The sequence below is a fragment of the Rhamphochromis longiceps genome, linkage group LG20, assembly GCF_057381845.1.
Source record: "Rhamphochromis longiceps isolate RC_006_pf linkage group LG20, R_longiceps_female_GT1.1, whole genome shotgun sequence".
Classification (NCBI taxonomy): domain Eukaryota; kingdom Metazoa; phylum Chordata; class Actinopteri; order Cichliformes; family Cichlidae; genus Rhamphochromis; species Rhamphochromis longiceps.
Window position 1 is genome coordinate 35,705,509 of NC_140576.1, and position 22,083 is coordinate 35,727,591.

Below are 22,083 nucleotides of genomic sequence, written 5' to 3' on the forward strand. Positions count from 1 at the left end.
ATAATATGTATGTAACTTTGTAATTTCAAAATGTTGTCACCTCTTGGCCAGGACTCCCTTGAAAAAGAGGTTTTTAATCTCAATGGGACTTTTCCTGGTTAAATAAAGGTTAATAATAATATTACTATAAATTGCAAAAAGTTATATGTAAAAGCAATTCTATATTTAATTTAATTTATTTTTTTAATTAAGCTCATTATTTTGTGTATGTATTTGTTTGTCATGTCAAATGTATTATTAGTAATAACTATATATTTCTGCTATTATTATTATTAGTAGTAGTTGTAGTAGTAGTAGTATACAAACAAAAGATTTTTTCTAATAAATAAAATATTTATTATAAAGTTTGGATTTTAAAATAAACACGGAATAAAAACAAAGGTCTGGTTGACGTCCTGCCGTAAACGTGCCGTGGCAGCCGTCCCGGACGTGACGTCATGTTGTGTTGATGTTGTGACCGGACGCGCTGTGGACGGAAGAGGGAGACGCGTTTTGTTTTTATTCAACTAAACCGTTGAAAAGGAGCAGAAACGTCGCTTTTGTGTCCATTTCGGGTCGATAAGAGCCTTAGCTCGGTGATTGGTGCCAAACGGCCGGGCCGGAGGGCGAGTAGACCGTCTTATTTGATCTAGAAAGGGAGGACTTGTCACCCTCTGACCCCCTCCCTGCTTCCTCCACACTCTCCACCATGACTATTCTCCCGAAGAAGAAGCCTAGCTCCGGGGTCGGCGTCTCGGACCACGCAGATGACAGCGATCGTCGGACCGGCTCCGACCCTCACCAACATCCTCACCCGCACTCAGGGCGAACTGGAACCCGACCGAGGGCTTCCCCTCCGCCTTGGTCCTACCAGCCCGCTCCACCCTCCGCCAGGGACGACAGGCGGAGCATTGAGGCGAGCTCCCGGCCGCAGCAGGCCTCTCCGCCGCCCGTCGGCTCCGTGTCCCCTGTGGGGCCGGGCGATGGTCGGGACAACAGCGGCGGAATGGTTGCCGGGTCCCGCGGAGAGCTCGTCGTGTCGTCCGGCGTCGTCGGATGCGGCGGAGGCATCGGCAGCTGCTGCTCCGGGCCCGGGCTGAGCAAGAGGCGGAGGCAGGCAGGCACCTGCTCCGGTGGGGTGGTGGGGGCGCTGGCCGGCGGAGGCCAGCCCGGGGTGACCGGACCGGGAGGTGTAGGGTCCAGCCAGGACACGGAGGAAGGAGCCGGAAACAACAGCGAGGACGAGTACGAGAACGCCGCCCGGCTTCAGTCCATGGACCCGGCTACTGTGGAGCAGGTAGGACGCTAACGCTAGCTAACATTAGCAACAAGGCTAACGGAGCTGCTAGTGCTCCTGCACAGGTGATTTCCGGCACTTTTACCAGAACTCAGGTACTTAAAGACCGAAAACAAAACGTATAAAATCAGCACAGGCCACTAGGAAGCAGAAAATAAGGATTTAAGTTAACTTTAAGAGGGAAGAAATTGCTGTTATTGTTCGGTTTTACGCTTAAGCCCAATGAGTCGTTTCCCTCCAGAGGCAGGCTGTGGGGACAATTGGTGGTGGTGGAGGGGGGAGGGAGCGTTCATTAAGTAACCTGCTAATCATGTCTGCTCACCTGAGGTCTTAAGAGAAACCCGTTTGGGGCAACCATAGCAACAGCACGGACGTTTGATCACCTGGCAGTTAAACATTTACCCCAAAACTAACCACAAACACACTCTAGGCACACATTTAAACACTGTTAAAGAGAGCTGCATTTGTCTCCACGGCCCATTCAGGTGAGGCTAAAATAAACAGCCAGATGTTCCCAGATTGGAAGGATAATAACTGCTACATACACGTTTTTGAATCGTAATATTACGCATATGAAATATAAACTAAGAATTAAAATATTTTCATGCCACTATTTCCAGGACGCATTTTTGTCAGCTCTCTGTTGAATATAATAACACCAAACGCTTATTTTACCTATTGATTAATTTCAATTAAATGTTTTTCTTTGTTCAGAAGTCGCCCATGTTCAGGGTTTGTTTTTTTTCTTGGAGAATGTGATGAGGTTTTGTACAACTCTTTACCGAGATACTTGACTGCATGCTAGAAATTCTAAACACGTTTGTTGGACACCTGTACTATGAAACAAGTTCAGGGTACGGATATCCTCTCTGTATGTTCTGTAACCTTAACATGGATATTATCAATATACAAAAAAAACAACAAAAAGTCAGAAACACAGGCAGGTCTGCAGACAGCTGAACACCTGATTTTTACAAAGAATAGAAAACTGTGAACAATATGGTTAAACGGATAATACACACTGGGAGTAACACAGCTGCTGCAGACAAAGCAGCAGATTGTTAGTATGAATGTGTGCGCACTTTGGCGTTTTTGTCAATAAGACTGGAAAAGACCTGCTATGGTAATAAAGTTAAAGTCTGTTTGAAGCCAGAGAAGAAAGCCGACTGTGTAACTAAACAGACTTCTCACAGCTCTGTCATTAAGACATGAGCGAATTTGACTGATTAGAATTTTTGTTCAGTTAAATCATTGTTTATATGTGTGTAAGAAAGTGTTATTCTTTCAGCTGCTGGTGGTGTTCAACAGTCTGAGAGTGAGTAAAGAATAAATGTAAAAATCCTGAGTTTCATCCACTGACTCGGTCTCCATGTAGACTTGATAAAAGGTCTACAAGTACAAATAGGTTCTTTGTTTTAGGATTATACTTACAATCATAGAACAGTTAATTAAAAAAAAAAATGTAGTCAACCAGAGGCAAAAATCAAGTAATTATGTTGTGTCTTAAGAATCTGTATTTATTCCTGATGCTCATCAGGAAAACAAAGACTTTAAACACTCTTTCTGCAGTGCAGTGAGGTCAGCAGGATCTTCCAGGAATGGTGACGCTGTTTCCTGGAGAACTGATTCGTCACTAGGCGGTGATTTCATACCTCTTGCTCTCTTATCGTGAACATGGAGCAGGTTAGGTCTGCAGCCTAGTTGCCATGGCAATGGTAAACCTAAGCTTAAGATGTTAACTGCCTTTTTAACACTGAAAAGTCGGGATTAAACCAGAAGTTTTACTTGACTCAGTGTCGGGGATCCACAGAATGACAAACTGAGCCTGAACCGAAGCACTCTGCAGGGAGGCTTTTAATTTGAATCTCAAGCAGAATAGATGTTTGATATTTACGGATCAATAACGCGACTATATCAAGCAGAAATGAACTTTGAAGTGCTACTCAGTTTGATGTTGGAGGTGTTTCTGATTCAGTAAAAAGGACTAGATGTTACAGTCCCTGGTTGCTTTAAATGGAGATATTTCTAAGTTATATCCGGTCTTTAGTATTTTCTGGTGCAGGTTAAATAATTTTTTCTTTTGCTTTGATTTATATATGAAACTGTTGTTTTTTCCTTGTATTTTAAGTCGAGTTCATCTCTTTACAGCAGTTTGTTTTTTGCCCCTCATTAAATCCTCAAACTCGCTTCTTAGTTCAGATTGAGCCAGATAAAAAAATCTATTTGGAGGGAGTGATGAGGAACAGCCTATTATAAAATCATCCACATCTGATGGAAGTTCTCTATTTTGTGTGCTTGTTAGTTGTTTATGTGTTTGTTTTGGTGCAATAACTTTGTATATTTAAGGAAACCTTGCAAAATGTTACCTTCAAGATATGATAACAAGTTAGTGGCCTTCCAAGTACAGGGCACAAGTCAATTCACCTCATTTTGTTAGCGTTTTGTAGTCATTATACTTCATAACAGGAAATGCTGAAAAACACTTTAAAGTTTCATTTTAAAAAAACTGCAGCCAAATCAGTTTTGTTTCACAGTCTGCAGACAGAATGTCCTTTCATTTAGAAATTTAGATTGATTTTTCTGTAACCAGCTCTGAGCGTCAGCATCATGGGAAATGTCATAGTTTCAGTAGAAAAACGGCGCCAATTTCAAGTCAGTTTTTCACCAGAGAAAAACCTCAAGGGTCATATATCACAGTGGGACATGGATGGCTGCTTATAACAAATCATAGCACATGAAAGGTCTCTCTGTAACCTACATTTGCCAAACTCATTTTCCTAATATAGAAAAGTTACTGTACCAAAGAATTTGCTGATTACGAGGATGTCAGGTTGAATTAGGGATGGGAGTCGGTAACCAGTTGCGTAGAGAACCAGTTCCCAGTAGTCCAGTTCCTTGGGGCTGTTAGTCTGCTTGTCTGTCGATCACACTTATCGGTTCGTGCACTTGTGCTACGATCAGTTTGTGTGTCGGAGGAGGAAAATAGTGGTGCAGGATATGGTCATTAGTTTTATTTTTACTGCACAAAGAGTGAGTGCGGTGGTAAAGTGTAAACTGCAACGCTAACTAGCCAAGAACCCAGAGTGACTTAAAGCTGAGTGAACACTGACCCCAGCCCAGCAGACACACCCTGAACTTCAACAGGTAACAAACTGATGAGCAGTTTGCAGCCTCCGTTTGTACCTGTTCATGTCTCTACAGTAGATTCACCGTGGCGATCGCTTTAAAGTCTGTTTGTGCTGGTTTTCATCTTTGCTGTTGGCTTTGTTTTCTGCTATAAGAGGCTTTGACTAATACTAAGAGACAGATTATACGTGTGTCCTCAATAGGATTTGTGTTGGTGTGTAGGTCTGCAGTTTCAACTGTTAAATGAGAAATTACCTCAGGCGGTGTGTTTTAGGTCATTTTACACAGTGACGTGAAAGTAATGTAAGAACTATATAATGAATTACTTTCTTCTGGGAGTAATTAAGTAATGTACTGCATTTTTACATGTTTAAGAAAAGTGTCCTGTGTAATGTGAGTAATAATTACTTTTTGAGTGATCATAACAAAGAGGGGAATTGCGTCCACACAGCATGCAAGTAATTTGTATGAATGTAATGTCTTTGATGTGCTGCTTGGTGATGGTGGTGACTCAAAGAGGAGCCAGTGAGAATCGACAAGTCATATCGATAATGATAAATAGAACAAATAATACTTTACAAAAAGTTAAAAATAGCCCAGACGAAAGAAGCTCGATCGAAGGAAACGTGTAAACAAAACCGGGCAGTTCAGCAAGTAAACCTCTGTGTAAAAATCTAAATAAAGTACATTAAAGTGCTGCAATGAAACACAGCAATAAAGTGGCGCTAGGGCTGTGCGATATGACCAAAATCTCATATCCCGATATAAGACATCTATCGTCCGATAACGATATAAATCCCAAAAATGTAACATTTTCTGTAAATTCTGTAAATCTCGGGCAGCTCGACTTGCGTGAAGTGTTTGCAGCTGCGCGTCATGTAGCTGGAGTCGAGTGTTTTAACCGATGCATGAAACTATACATTTTTAGACATAAGTTGTAACAGCCTCCGTTTTCTTTGTGGGTATTTATTACACGGCGTGCTGCGGGTAGGGCTGCACGATTTTGCATAAAATGAGAATCACGATTTTTTTGGCTTAGAATTGAGATCACGATTCTCTCACCATTTTCTTTTCCAGTATAAATATTTATTGCACTTATTAACTGCACATCAACTTCGTAACAGTTGAGACTGAACATAAAAACAATAAATAAACATAAAAACAACAAATGTCTCACGTTTTGTCGTTGCTGCAAAATGTTGTACTGCTTGAAATTCGGTCTCCACCGTTGCTCGACGCTGCGTGTATAGAGCAGGTAGTGCAACAATAGTTGCGGGACGGCACTGTGTAGCGTTTGTCTAGGGTGTTGATCATTTTCCTAAATCCCTCGTTTTGCACAGTGTTGATGGAGCCATATCTTTGGTCAGGTGATAAGTGATAGCCTCCGTAATTTCTTTGTGCCTGCGGGAGGTCGAGGGGTATAGGGAAGCGCTGTATAAGGTTCCCGTTATTGATGTTTGGGTGGTTGACCGGGACGGATTTTCTCCTGTCACTTTCTCGTCATCCCTGACGTGCTCTCCGTTGTTTTTTCCCTGCTAATTTTAGCATCACACGGCACAGCTTCTGTATCACGTGGTATAAGGCTCCGCCCTTGTCATTTGTTGAGCAGGAAGAGTGAGCGCTTGTTTTCATGCAGATTACGTCCCGGATCAAAATGCGGTACAATCGTCGTCGTCGTCTTTTTTTTTTTTGTTTTTTTAATCGTTGTCATTTGGAAATGAGATCGCACATAAGTATGAATCGAGATCGCGATTTTCTAACGATTAATCGTGCAGCCCTAGCTGCGGGGAAAAGCCTGTTCTAACGTTTGAGTCTAAGGTTTATTTTTTAGCATCTGGCGGCTCTTTTTGGCTTCTCATCCGTAAATAATCTGCATCTTTCACGTGATTCAGTTTATTTTGAAAAGTCTCAACAGGATCTTGAGCTTTATTGTGAAAGGTTTATGTGGGTGGTTTTACCATCGTTATTGCTAAAGACAACACATAAAAACAGGCGCTTGTCCGTCCATAGTGTGGTTATATTAAATATAAGAGAAAGAGAGAACTTTAAGAAATTAATATAGCCACTACAGTGACCATCAAAACGTTTATTTTGCGTAAAATGAAACACAGACGTTTTTATATATATCGTTATATGGAACAGCCCTAAGTGGCCCTGTAGAGGCCAAAGCATAATAAAACAGAATTGTGCAATTTCTTTAATTCCTTGTGTCTCTTTCACATAACGTCTCTGGTTTGTTGTTGTTCTTCAGACGTGTTGTTGTATTAAAGTGAAAGCTGAGGCCGATGCCACGCCGCGGTCATGCTTTTTACATTCGTTCTGCTCCCAGCCTGCAGCTTTATTCTCAGAAATCGGAGCATTTTCTTTGCCTGAAGTGGTCCGACCGGCTCGCACAGCAGCGATCGAGCACTGACAGAACGAATCCGTTCAGAACTCGTCTTGTGACATTTGTGTCCTGCTGTTAAACCCAGCCAGTTTTCAGTCCTGTTCACGAAGCCGTCGCTGACTCGCACTTTCGGTATCGGTGCTTTTTATAACCTGTTTGTGTTATGACAGATGTCCAGTGTTAAACATGTTATTGTTTTTTTTAGCCTTTCTTCATCTGACTTTAGTTCATGGTTTCACTTTTTGTTTGACTAATGAGCCAAGTGTGACTTTTTATTTAAAGAGGAGCCATTATGCTAATTTCCAGCTGTGTGTTTTTTATTCTTGGACTCTACTCTAGGGCCTGTGAGGGATGATTACACACACAGGTTGAGGCGAACAAACTTTCTTACCTCGGTTGACACAGATTTGTCTGTTTTCCTGCTTTTTTTGGACCTGTATTTAAGTTTGAGTTAATTAAACCCTGTTTAAATTAAAATTAGGATTATAAATTATATAAATGATCACAGTCATAGCGGAAGTCCAAAACATCTCTACATTTTAGAGTAGCTTTGCATGACTCACAGTTCAAAATAAGGCTTATGTGATTTATCCTGGTCCTCGGTGCAGCTCCTCAGCTCATCAACAAATACAGAATATAATGAACCTGTGAGACATTTTAGACACATAAACAATAAAAATGATAAATATGGTAAAACTGGGGTTAAAAGCACAGCTATGTTTGTGATTGTAAGTTTTATTTCTGTACTTTTAGACTGATCCTCAGAGAGGGAAATATCAGGGTATGTCGTGATTACAGAAGTGTAAAAGTGCACATGATAAGGAAATAAACTGTTTTTAGTTTTGATTATTTGCTTCTTCTTCTTTTTTTATAAATTAAAAAGCATCCTGTTCAGCAGTGTCTCAAAGAGGAGTAAGTAGGTATTTAGGGCTCCTGAGATCACCTGAACATCCGCAGTGTTAGAAACCAGTGTGTCTGCTCCACTGTTATTGATCAGCATTAGATAACTGATGATCAGGATGGGAGGAGCTGCTTTTCCCTGCAGAAGATCTCATTCATTTGTTATGTCCAGCCACTAACCCTGGAGGACTTGAGCACCATTTTCCTGCTTTAGCAACCAAACGGTGAATTTAATTATTCTAGAAAATAACACAGCAATGAATCAATAATGAAACTGAGCAAACTGTCCTCTAGGTCCTCACATATAATGCTGCTCAGGCCCAGTTCACTGACTCTGTCTGTGTGTGTCTGTGTGTGTGTCTGTGTGTGTGTTCAGCAGGAGCACTGGTTTGAAAAAGCTCTGAGGGAGAAGAAAGGATTTGTGATCAAGAAGATGAAGGAGGATGGCGCGTGTCTGTTCAGAGCTGTCGGTGAGTAATTAAAACACACACACACACACACACACACACACACACACACACACACACACACACACACACACACACACACACACACACACACACACAGCGTTCTGGTGTCTCCTGAGCTGGTTCCCTGCACTTCCTCTGGCTGACAGCAGATGGCAGTGTTGCAGTAGGTTTGCCCTGATGTGTTTACATTTTACATATAACACTATTTTCAGCTACGAAGCTGAAAAAGGTCTTTGCTGTGTGTTAATTCTCTTGTTTAAGCTAAATTAATTTCATATATTATGTTTTTTTATTTTACATTTTTACATTTTTTAAAAAGATTTCACCTCGATTAAAATGATTTAGCAGTGTGAGAAACAATCAGGACATAAGAAGCAGTCATTGGTGATTAGGTGCAGTAATCATAGGGTGATCTGATAAGTCAGGTAATTTCCCACAATCGTGTCACTTCCTCTCCATGAACAAAAGAGAATGCTGAGCAAGAAAAGAGGTCACACAGTGATCGTTATTTAATGAAAAGCTGTTTAGAAAACCCTGTGGTAATTACCAGGTAACTGTAGCGCTGTAGATAAGGTGGAGCCTTACCAACAGCTGCGAAGCATCAGGTTTTACACAGAGGTGTAGCCAGGGGTGAGAGTGTGATTTGAATAATAATTTCTATCGTAGGTATTACATGAGCCATCGTGGCTACTTCCCAGCCATTAGCCAGTGTTAAGGTGGAGTTTGGCAAGTGTTCCAAAAGAAAATCAATTTAAATTCAAGTTAATGACCCCAGCCAGTTTGTCCTGTTACTCAGCAGCCACATCGACGCACATCTGGGCACTTTGCTTTGAAATGTCGTTTAAATTAACATTTGTTTCAATCAGCATGAAATAAAAAGTGCAGATACAGAATATCCAGTTAAGATCAGATTTTCAAAAATTATATTTTTGAAAGTGAGCTGACTCTGCCCAAAATAAAGGTTTTAAAAGATTTTCTTACTGGCAGAGAACTGATTCACCTTCATGCTGTGATTTTTTTTTTTTTTTGCTTCCTCTCTGCTTGTGAAATGTAACCTGCTCCAGAGCAGGTTATGTCGGTAGCACACACTACCATCAAAACACACCAGCAGTCCTGCTCTGCAGTCCTGAGGTCATACTGACACAAGCCTGCTGCTGGGGCTGCTCTGTTCCAACAGGGGGTGCTCTGATGCTGACAGACTGTTCTTTTGTATGAGTGTGTGTGTGTTGGAAATGTGGGTCACACTGTGAAAGATGAAGGTTTCTGTGTGTGTGTTCCTGTAAGCCACACAGAGGTCCTTTCAGTCGAGTCCAGGTTGTCTTTCAGGTAGAGGCTATTGTATAGCTGCAGTTATATCATCGCACTGACCCCGGCCCTGTGTGTGTGTATGTGTGCATGTGTGTGTGTTTGCGCTGCCTGTAAGTACCTGTAAACTCACACCTGTCTTCCTGCTGTTAGATAATAAACTCTGGTTGTTCCTGAGTTTCACCCTGTCAACCAGAATACACCGAGCCTTTATGCTAAAAACAAAACCCTCACATCAAAAATCACTCTTTTTCCTTTCGTTTTAAAATGATCATTTACATGCAGCACAGAGAAGCTGAAGTTGCTGTTTAGTTCATTAACTGTATATAAAGGATGGACGTAACCACAATGGGATCAGAGTGTTAGACGGAGTGTTGTTATGAAGCCTCGATGACTGATCTTTGTTGTCGCCGTCTTGGTGTTTTGTAACCAGAAGTGAAGAGACGCTCTGACTGTGATGAGTTGTTGGCTGGTGAGGACACTCAGGATAATCCTACCTGACTGTAATCGTCATCTTCTTTCAGCTGTTCCCTTTAGGGGTCGCCACAGCGGCTCGTCTCCCTATCTCACCCCGTCTCTACCATCCTCTGTCACACCAAGCCTCTGCGTGTTGTCCTTCACCACATCCACAAACCTGCTCTGAGGTCCTCCTCTTTCCCTCCTGCCTGGCATCATCACCACCCTTTGTCCAGTATATCCACCATCCCTCCCCCTAACTTACAAAATCAGCTTTGTTTTTTGAAATAAGATTTGAAACTAGCGATTGAGCCTGTGACATCAGCAGGAAAGTGTTTGCAGAGAGAAAAGGAGCCGGGGCCTGTGTTCAGAACTTCTGAACAACTGGTTTTTGCTTTGCAGCCCATAGGAGCCCTCTACTGGCCATTTAGAAGAAGGCGGGTTTAAGGCACGTGTTTTGAGCCATCTTTCTAACAACACAGAGGTTAGCACTGTTGCCTCACAGCAAGCAGGTCCTGGGTTTGAATCCACCATCCAGCCAAGGCCTTTCTGTGTGGTGGTAACATGTTCTCCTCTTCGGGTACTCTGGCTTTCTCTCAAAGTTCAAAGACATGCAGTTAGTGGGGTTGGGTTGTTTGGTGATTCTAAATTGGCTGTAGGTGTGAAAGTGTTCGTCTGTCTATGTTAGCCCTGCTGCCCTGGTGACCTGTGCATAGAGCTGGGCGATAGAACGATAACGATATGTATCGCGATATAACTTTTACTCGATAGAGAAATTAAGCTATCGCGATAGACCTCGCCGCTCTTGTCCTCTTAAAAAAAAAAAAAAAAAAAAAGGTCAGCCAATCCAAATTAAGTAGCGCAGAGCCGAACCAATCACAGCCGCAGCGTCACGTCGCGTGACTTGTTACGTACAGCACAAGTGCCAAGCCGCACGTGTGTTTGTTTGGGAAGCAGCCAGCGGGTAATGGAGCCAGCGCGTAATGGAGGAAATGAGTGTGCCGACTAGAAAAATCAACCGAGCGTGACCGAAGAGAAAACAGATGATGGTTCCAACGCCGGAGAGATTGTCGAACGGAAGAGCCATAGAAGTTCCGTAGTGTGAAGGTATTTCGGCTATTTCAAGTCTGACAAAAAACAGAGTAGCTGCACTGGAAATTGTGCCGAAAGCAAGTCTGGAAATACAATAAACTGGTGCATGCGTCACACTGCGCCACGTTATTGTTTCGGTGAAATGAACTTCTACAATACTGTTAATTCTACTCTGCAGTGTTTAAATGCTTACATATACACACAGTTACTGTCCCTCCACACATACGACTCGGTTCTGCTTCTATGCCCCAGCTTTGTTTACTTTTTCCCACCGAGGCTTCTAGACTTCTGATTGGCCAACATTTCTGCACGGTTAGGAATCTAGCGCCACCTGCTGCTTTGGCATGTTCATAGCAGCGTTTTCCTTCATTTCTGCCTTTATGTGTGGACGGGATTATTTTTTAAAACGAAAACGGAAAATCTCCGTTTTCAAAAATACCCGTGTACGTGTGGACGTAGCCTCAGTCTCTGACTGGAAGCGCTAATTCGTCATTCGGCTTTTGTCAGACTAAAGTAACTGTTAAAACTGTTTGAAAAGCTAAGCTATACAACAAGGAGAGATTGAGAATTTCCTTTTAGTTCTCAGTTTATTTGATATTGACAAAAGTTAGTCAGTTTTGTCTGTTCTTCTGTAAAACAAACTAAGATTTATTTTTAGAATTAATATTTTGTTTCTAAGTGGAATTGACAATTTAGTCTGTTTCATTTGTTCTATTTTGAAACTTAAACGCTTTAGCGGCTGTCTTTTGTGTAGTTTGCAATATTTGCCTTTATTTATCTGAAAAAGTCTCATGTTCCTTAAGTACATCTACCCTGTTGAACTTATTATGGGAAATAAATATTTAAATAAAAACAAGCTGCTGATTATTTCACATTTTACTTGTGAGCAACGGCACATTTAAATCTTACAAATATAGTTATTTGGCTTATATCGTGATAGATATCGTTATCGCCTGAAATGAAAAAAACATATCGTGATATGAAAAAATCTCATATCGCCCAGCTCTACTTGTGCAGGGTGTGCCCTACCTCGCACCCTGTGGCAGCTGGGATAGGCCCTGAATTAGACAAGCGCAGGAAAATAGATGGATGTTTCTAATAGCCAGCAGGGGTCGACTTTAGTAGTTTCTTGTCATTCTAGTAACTCCTTTAGAAAACAACATTTTTCTTGTAAAATAAAAAAATATTTCTTGGTTTCACACTCGGAGCCACCCTTCTCGTTTTGTGTCCACTTTCAAAACACCACAGTGGTGATAAGCTCAGCTCGAGGCTTGACTACCACTGATCTCACAGTGGCTCCGCCCATCTTTCAAACACGGTGGATGTTTTAGCTGCAGGTGCTGCAGTGGTTAATGGAGCCTGACCAAAGGGGGAATTTCAGAGCAGATTCTGATCATTTTTTTCTTTTATGGAACGTAACCAAATACAACCTGAATAGTTTTTACCGGACCCAGAAGGGTCGCAACCTCGGAACTGGAACTTGATTTCATATTCGTGTTACCTTCCTCTCCAAACTTATTCCCACATAGTGGGTCTACCTCCGAAAGGTGACTGACGACAGACATCGGCATCAGTGCTCAGACACACTGAAAACCTGCAACACATTCACAGAAAGTGAAGCTTATGTTGTTTCGTACTTCAGATAGGGGGGAAAAACCCCGATATAACTGATGTATGATGTCGGGCGAGCGCGACAGAGAGATGGTCGTGCGTATTTTTTTGTTTCCTTTTTTTAGGTTAACGATTGTGAGGCGATGGACGTGCACCTTAAAATGACACGTGCAATGAAAGAAAAAAAGTGTCATGTTTCATTTTCTCTTAGTCCACTTGTGGCTCATCTCGCGTCTGGTTTCAGAGGCCGTTTCTTCTCTCTGATGCATTTCCCAGAAGTCACCTCCTCTGGTGCCTATACGTTTACTTGAATGTCTTCTTCGCTTGGTCTCTTGTTATTCTTACACTTACCCGAACCCCTCTGTCAGCGCGATCACCGCGTACAGAAAATCCAGTGATTAACAGACGAAGTATTTATTGTTATTTTTTGACCCATATTTGAGCCTAATATAATAAAGCAACTACAGATGGTCAAACATCTGGAAAACCAGATGTGCAAAGATTGCAATCTGTATCGCATTGGCTGTTATGTCAGGGAGGAGCCTCTGGAACAGCACACAGCTCATTGGTACGCTGCTGCTGGGTTTAGGATACCCGAGTTTATGGTCAGAATTGTGAGTGTTGGGATGTTTTCTGCGGTTAAGGTGAGCCAGCATCAAACAACAGAGGCCATTAAAAGACATATTTTACAGTCCACCCTTTGTCCTTAACATCCTCATTTCTTATTACTTGTTTATTTGTTTGTTTGTTTGTTTTATTGGGGGGGGGGGGTATTCCCCATGAAAACACATGTTTTAAAATTTTTACTTTAATACTTGGAGCTGCAGTGATGGTCCAGCGTCAAACTCCTGCAGTTGGCCTGACCAGTCAAACGGTTATTTATTATCCTGTTTTTCTTTTAATGTAAAGAAATATAAGTAAACATTCACATTTAATCCATCTGCCAACAAAAGAGGTGATGAACACCCTGGGCAATATTTAAAAAATGATCCACATCCAGGGATTTTCCAGGCTCAAAGTTGCAACTACACATGAAAGCCATATAAATATGAGTTGCCCACATAATATAGGAAATGAGTCTTGGTGATTTTCCTTTGGTGGAAGGACAAAATCTTCCCTTAACATGCAGGAAAAACCCTGAAATCTGCTTATTAAATGTGTAATGGCACTACAAAAGCACAACACTGTCATATTTAGCGATATAATAATAACTACATATATTTATTTTACTCTTTGTGTTACATCCGTTTATATGCCTGTATAGTGATAATGGTCTTACCGCATACTTGACACCTCTGGAGTAAAACTCGCACTGTTCACGCACACACAAAAACAAAAACACACAGCTGATCTCACTTTGATGTGTTAAACCTGCTTTCACACCTTGAAGACCACTTTCTGTTTCGGGTGGGCAGGTGTGTTTTTGCGTGGGTGGGTGAGAGTTGTAGTTTCCCCCCTCGTTGCTGCAGGGGAAACAGCAGCATTTCGCATCAATGGCACCCAGCCCGAGGGGTTGTGACCGTGCCACGGGATGATTTACAGGAAAGACAATGTGGCAGAAAAAAAACAACAACGTTAATTTAGATTTTTCTCCGAGTTTTCAGAGAGTTGTGATGCTTGAAGTGTTTGCATTTCAGGTGACTTTGCTTTCAAAATAAGATTTTAACATTTTAAAGATGGAGTTACCGCACACGGTTTCAGGTTAGATCAGTTTCCAATCTTTTATCATTGCAGGTTTGACTCCTCCTAATGTTCAAATGTCTCAGCGTTCCTACCAGATCCAGCAGGAAGAGACATTTTCTTCTTTGTCTCAGTAACTGCTTGTGATCCTTACATTAAAGTATTAAAAATACAGGAAAAGTAAAATGTTGATTTTAGTGCAACACTCATGTCAAAACTTTATGCAGTGATATAATTGTTTTGATATTTTCCCTGTATTTGAAGTCAGCGCTGAAATGAACCCGAGTGCTTAAAGTTACAGCACGATAAGATTAGATCAGTTTCTGACGTGTGCGACTCACTTGATAAAGTCGGCGTGTGATTTTTGTCTCCCCGTCGCCTGTAAAGGTTTTTGAGTTCATTTTAGGTTCAGCGAACTCCTCGGTAACTTTTCATATCAAATACTCCACAAAAATCCTCAACTTTCACAGAAATGTCGAAAAAATGACATTTTTTTCATTCCTCTTTCTTTAATCATCTCATGACCCGTCACGTTTATGAGGTGACATTTAAAGTGTCCTGCCCCCCAGTAGTATTTCAGATGTGAATAAAATGAATAAAACCTTCAGTTGCAGCAGTCAAAGTGTCCCAGATATTTTCATTCACTTTATCTGCATGAAATTTCAAATATTTAATATTTTCTCCTCTTTTAAAACAAGCCCTGAAAAACAATCCCGATGGAAACAGATAGTTACAGGTGTTGCCGTCCTGGTGAATGTCCTTCAGGGGAAAAGCCAAAACGTCTCTTGCGTTTCACCTCTGTGCATGCAGGAACGCCTGATGCTGATGAACGACCTGTAAACACAGTCGGGTGTGAGTTCACATTCCTGCTGGGTCATTAAAAATGGCAGACATGCAGGTATTTCTTTTATTGGCGGGATAGTTGCAAAGGAAAACTCCCACAGTTTGTTGTTACGGAGAAAAAGTTGCAAAGGTTTGGCACGTCTCTTGTCCCGACTCTGTTTGTTGTAGAAACAACGCTGAAACTCTAACATTTCTCGCACGTGCGCGAATCGAATGCCAGCTCGGAAATTTGCCTTGACAGTTTGCTCTCTAACCTGCTGCTCAGCTCACAGTTTTCACTCCACAGGCTTTATTTTTCCACCAGATTGTTGGAAAATCTGTCTTCTTTCAAACAATCTTAGCGCCTCCTAACTGCCCACAGAGCTCCATTTTAGTAGATATTGGATTTAAGGTGGAAAGCAGAAACGATCGCTCTCTCAGTCCCGTGACCACGTTTAACACTCGGAGCACAAACAAAGCACAGATCTGTAGAGCAACGTCTTGTTTTCAAACCACATCGGTGCCAGATGCAGTTTTTCCCTAATTAATCGCCATGGAGACTGTAACTGACAGCACTCGTCAGTTGATGAGCTATGATTGATTTGGCTTCGATCGATCGCTTCTCTCACGCTCTCATTGGTGGGTTTCTTGTGATTGTGTGGAAATGCTAACAGTAGGTTCAGGAGTCGCACCAGTGATTTCTCCAGAAACCACATCAACAGCCAAACATCCCGAACAACACCGTGCACAAATGTTATGGATTTAACTTTCTTTGTCATGTGATTAAGAAAGAGTGCGTGTGCGTGTGTTCAGCCTGTTCAGGTGACTTTGTCTGGTTGTGTTTCTCAGTTGTTTGCTGCCTAACAACATCTGACACACACACACACACAGAGGAACAGCTGATACCAACACACCTGACCTGACTGCATGCCAACAGCAGCTGCTGCTCAGCAACAAACAGCTGATCTCAAACAGTGTCACATTTATTTATTTATTATGTCGACTGAAAGTTAATGGCTTTAAAATCTGTACAGTACAGAAAAAAGCTGCCTCCAGCATGTGAGCTGGACCTGAACCATGCAGAGTAAAGTTCAGACGGCTGAGACACGGTGTGTGTTTCCACTGACGACACATTCCTGTGTGTGTGTGTGTGTGTGTGTGTGTGTGTGTGTGTGTGTGTGTGTGTGTGTGTGTGTGTGTGTGTGTGTGTGTGTGTGTTTGCTTTTTTTTTTAAATTTAGACCCACGTGTTTGTGGGGTTTTTTCTTTCTCCAAATATTAGGAAACGTCTCCCATGTCTGACGTTGTGCAACGGCCGACTGGTCGCAGTCGTGCTCCCAGCATGCTCTGCAGCTGGTCGTGGTTAGTCACAGGAGTGGAAAGCAGAGTGTGACGAGCGTGTTTCATTGCTCAGCTCGCATGCGTCCAGTTTCACTTCATGTCGGTTCAGATCAGCCGACTGCGTTTAATAAAAAAAATAGTGAGTGTCATTGAATGCATCCACAGGTGGATTTCAGTTTTCAAAGCAGCAGCACCTCGTGACAGGCGGCTCATCCCAGCCTGTGCTGCAGCCGGGGCTGGTTTTACTGCATGTTTACTGCAGTTTCCTCGACGCTTTACTGTCAGCGATGAGATCAGGACAGAGTTAGGTTTATAACCCAGCAGGTTTGGCTTGTTAATCCAGGAGTCAGATCAGAATCACGAGGTGTTTGTTTGATTTTTAGCTTCAAAGTGTTGCTTTTCCACATCGACATGTCTGGCATAGATGTTAAACTCAAACAGAGCCATTTAAAAAATAAAAAAGCAAAGCTCAAGATTGAATCCACTCTGTCATTTGAGTTACTTCAGGGTTAATGGTAATTAACAAGATTCCCAGCTCATCAGTAGCATTGACACGCAGACTGGGGGGACTGGGTGGTCTGATAGGATCCCAGCGTCTCCCAGCGATCAGAGACACTTTGGCTCCCAGGTCTCCGACAGTCTTTTCCAGCTGTGAGTCGCCACTCTCCTCCTTGACTCAGCACTTTGAGTCTCGACTCATTGTTTTGGCTCACACAGCTGTTTGTTGCTCACATGACGTGACAGTCATGTGTCCCAGCTGTCACAGCGTGTACCGTGAATGGAAAAAGTTCTGCTGCAGAAGTCGTCGACCTTTCAGCCAATCAGGTGACCGAGTCTGTGGGTTGAACTCAGAGACACTTTGGCACTTTTTAAAGTTTAGATGATTTGTACTGCGGTGAGCTCATCTGTTTATGTGGCTGTGTTTACGGTGAGCAGATCCCAACAAACAAATGCGGGACAAAACTGTTATCAGGGATTTTACACACAAACAAACACAGAAATGATGCAGGTTCACGTTATTTAGCACGTGAACAACAAATAGGCTGAATTTACATGTCCGAACGAGCTCTCGGGCACGTAAACGTCATTCAAAGTTTAAATCTTTTGTAAAGCTTTAAGACTTTTTTTTTTTTTGTCTGAATTGGTGTTTTAAGTATCGTCTACACTTTTATTATAGTTCTGGTTTGATAACATTTTTGTTGAACTTTATTCTGGAAAAATCATTTTCCCCATGGTTTCATGCCTGCACCCTCTACATGCACGAGGTGTACTTCAAAGCGTGGCCATTTTTGTCCTCGTTCACTTGTTGTGATAGGACGTACATTTTTTTTTTAATTCCTCAGAAGGGCAGCGTGTGCTCAGCATACGTCCCGTAAACAGACACATTAAAACACAGCTTATAAAGTTCTGTTGAAAATCGGGAGTGGTTCTCCTGCAGTTATTTGATTATAATAATAAACACCGTGCCCATTCTTCATTGTACAAACGTGACTCGTTACCTGCACACATCCCGTTAGCTCTTATTGATGCTGATCATTTAAATGGAATCATTGACACACTCGGAAATTTTCTGGTGGTGTTTACGGTTCTTTGTTCATTCCCTTGCAAAAGTTTACATGTGCTCTCTTTTTGAAGTGTCCTCTGTAGTTTCTCATAATGTTATAAAAGAGCGACGCATGAGTCACATCTTATGAGAATCACACGGTATTACTTCATGTCATTGTGCAAAATTAAACTGAATAATAACAGCGGGAAACATAAATGGAATTCTTTCACTGCAGCCAGCAGCAACTTCTGTTTTTTGGCCCTCTCCAAAGACGCAGATTCAGTCGCTGGTCGGTCCAGCTCGAGTCAGGATGCCTGAAAGTTGAACTTGAAGAGTTGAGATGTTTCTTTGCTGAAGCTGTGGAAGGATCGGGGCCCTAAACTCTCTCACCGTCTGAATGATGATGTTTGGGTTGTCGCAGCAGCTAGACTGGAAAGAGGTCAGAGGTCACCTCTTTCCAGAGGAAGTGTCTTCACGAAGAAACCTCACTGAGGGGCACAGGGAAACTCTGACGACCTCCTGCTGCCGATGAGTCACGCAGTGTGTGTTAGAGAGAGAGAGGGACTTGTGTCAGAGTGACCTTTGACCTTGTGTTACTGTAAGAGCAATGTCTGAGTGTTTGTGTCCAGACAGTTTGTGTAAACATGGGAGTATGTGAGGTGGAATCTCCATAGTTTCTATATCTGTGTGTGTGTGTGTGTATGTGTGTGTGTGTGTGTGTGTGTGTGCAGTCTTGAGTTCATACTGGACACCCGTCGTTTGTTCCAGTTTGTCTGGTAAACTCCAAACTTGAGTCCTGATTAGTTTTCACAGTCTGTGTCTTCATTGCCTGAATCTGGAGTTACCTGCAGCACTGACGGGAACCTGAGCTACAAATACAGAGATTGGCTGACTAAGTGATATATTTATTAATTTTAGTCAGTTTGTCTTAATAATAATAATGGATTGGATTTATATAGCACTTTTCAAGGTACCCAAAGCGCTTTACAATTGCACTATTCATTCACACACTGGTGGAGGCAGCTACGGTTGTAGCCACAGCAGCCCTGGGGCAGACTGACATAAGCGAGTCTGCCATATCGCGCCATCGGCCCCTCTGGCCATCACCAGTAGGCGGTAGGTGAAGTGTCTTGCCCAAGGACACAATGACCAGGACAGAGAGCCGGGGGATTGAACTGGCGACCTTCCAGTTACAGATGCGCTTCCCAACCCCCTGAGCCACGGTCTCAGGGGGTTCTGTGTTTCAGAAAATAAAGAAAATGTTAAAACATATTACAGTGTTTAAAAATTCAGATAAAATATGAAGAAAAAAATCTATATTCTGAGATATTAAAAAATACTAATAATTAAAAAGCTAATTTATAGTGTATATTCATATAAAATAATTTTATAGAATCATATTTAGTTGTTTAAAAGCAAATAATTAGCAAAAATACAATGTTTAAAAAAAAAAAAAAAGTATCACAGCTGATGTTCATGGTTCAACTATGCTGTGATAATCCACATCTGTACTAGTACTCAGGTGCATTACCACAAAAAAGTTGCAACTACCCAACTCTTTCCTGCATACATGAATGTCCCAAAGAGCCAAACGAAAAACACTGGTGTTTAAAAAAAAATGTTATTCGGAGTTTCATTAATTCAAAGTCTAACAGACATTTTTAATGGTCACATGGTCAAAATGTAACAGTAACAGTGAACCAGGAAAAATTGCTGACTGCACCTAAAAATGTGGAAGAAGTCAGGTATCTTCAAAGTTTGCCCAGATGACCCCAACATAACGCTTAGCGACCAATATCAAAAATCTCAGTGAGTGTAGAAAATTACTTTCCCGTTGGTTTTCATCTGGAAATTTACCCTTCCAGCATCAGGCGACTCCATCTGGATTCGTTTCTCTGGGATTCTGACTGTTACGAGACTGAGAGTTATAAAAAGTTGTGGAAAGTTACAGAGATTGTATAACTGTGTGTGTGTGTTCAGGTGTGTCGGGCATCCTCAGGTGTTTACACCTGCCGTGGTTTCATGCGCACATTTTTTGTCATTGTGATTGAAATCATTGTTGTGTACCTGCAGTAGGGCGGAGCTGTTGTGTGTGGACAATGCGCCAGACGTCAAAACAATAAACATGGTTTGCATTTGTTCCTCAACAGCCATCTTATCTGTTTGACCGTGATGTTTGGCATCTTCCTGAAAGATCACTTACGGTTATCTTCTTCTTGGTCCTTGAAGAGTGTTGACAACAGACACAAGATGCAAATCTTTTTTTCTGCCCATCTATTGAAAAAAATGTGCAAAGTATTAACAAAAAACAAACTCTGAGCGGCTGTATCAGGAAAGAGAAGGAGGATACTTCCCCACCAAAGACTGTAGTTCCTACAATGGTCCAAAAGGAAGTTAACGTTACAGTATATCATTGACTGTTTCAAAAAGCTGTCTGTCTCCACCATTACATCCCCACTGCTCTCTGAACTTAGCATTTGGAAGCCTCTAGGGTTTTTGGTCTCCATCGTGCTGAGATCAAGAAGTGACAAAAGGGTTATCCGCTAACCCGACACAAGTCGGTAAACGTCCAACGTTATACTTCATTGGAGAGGTTTTCACTCACGGTTGTCATAGTTTCACTTATTTATGTTTAGAGGCTCATCACTAGGGATGGGTATCGTTTAAGTTTTTTCCGATACCAGTGCCAAACCGGTACTTTTGAAACGGTGCCGGTGCTTAAAGAATGGAGCACAAAATTGGTCCAAAAACCTCTCATGTTCAGCTGTTTTTTTTTTGTAAAAAGATAACAATGTTAGCCTTTTCTGCAGCTATGGGGCATATATGGTATCACTCTTGGCTGGAAGCAGTGCTTAAACAATGGAAAAAAACACAAACTTTGTCCAAAAACCTCTCATGTTTAGCTGTTTTCCTCTTTTTCTTTGGTCATTTTAGCCTTTTTGGCCAGGGTGAAGGGAGTATCTGCCATCAAACAAGAAGACAGCCGCATGTAACTATGATGATGTTTGCTAGTTCACCTTACATGCATTAATGTAATAACGTGGTTAGCCTACTCAACGTAAATTACACACGAACAACATGAAGCTACTCACGCAGAGAAGAACAGCTGCTGCTGCATCATCATCCTCATCATTTCTGCTACACTGGCAGGGTTAGGGGCCAGGACTCTCCTCTTCGGGTTTTTGGGGGATGTTGCTAACTCCGGGTCCGATAACAGGCACCACACCCGCAGTAGATGTGCTCGGTGTGAGGTCTCGCAGCAAGCTATCAAATACAGCGCATTTCTCAGCTTTTAAAAAAAACGCTATGCGTCGCCAGATGTTTCATTGGATTCGAGGTGTTACCTCCTTTGACAGTATCACAGTATCAGCTTAAAGCACTTGTTGCTGGCTGCTGAGTTTGCATCTTTTGCTGTGAAGTACAGCCGGACTTTTGACCGCTTCGCCTTGGACATTTTTAATCTGTAGCTCTGCTCTTAAAGAACGTACGTACCTGGCCCCGCCTACTATCCTCGGAAACGTAAAATGATTGGCTAGAATCTAAAGTGTATCACAGCTCAGGAAAAAAAAGCACCGAAATGTGTGCTGCTTTTCGGTCTGGTTACGACCGTTTATGTCAGAACCGGATACTGGTACCCATCCCTACTTATCACTGACTTAGGACCGGTCAGTGACCATCAGCCAGCCACTGCAGGATGGTTGCCAGGTGGTCAACTAACCATAGGAAAGACATTTTTCTGTAAAGGGAAAATGTGTTTTCTGTGGTTTCTGCAGGTTGAAATTGGTGCAAAGACATTGTTGCACCAATAACCTCCTTGCGATTGCTTTGGGGCTGCAGCAGGATGCTGTGATGCCCTGTGGTTTGTGTGGAAGAAGCTGACTTGTCCTCAAGCGCTTGCCAACTACTCGCTGAGTGGCAGTGAAACTGCAAAGAGTATGACACAAACCGAAAATGGAGAACGTTTCTCTCCAGAATAAAAGTTTAGCCTTACCACTGAAACCGCCGAGTTTCAAAAGACACAGCTTTTATTTTGAAATAGAGCATTCTTCATCTGTGCAGCATCCTGATAGAAA

General features: G+C 42.1%; 1 protein-coding gene across 2 annotated transcripts in view; it reads left to right on the forward strand.

The window, feature by feature from the left end:
- Positions 1 to 324: 324 nt before the first annotated feature.
- otud5a (OTU deubiquitinase 5a) overlaps positions 325 to 22,083 on the forward strand; it is a 39,553-nt gene continuing 17,794 nt past the window's right edge. Inside the window, exons 1-2 of one of the 2 annotated variants that reach the window (XM_085393664.1) lie at positions 325 to 1,276; positions 8,068 to 8,158. In XM_085393664.1, the coding sequence (XP_085249790.1) occupies positions 689 to 1,276; positions 8,068 to 8,158 (679 nt within the window). In that variant the 5' untranslated portion in view covers positions 325 to 688. Of the gene's footprint in view, positions 1,277 to 8,064; positions 8,159 to 22,083 lie in introns of both variants that reach the window. The other variant, XM_085393663.1, reaches the window with a different exon arrangement.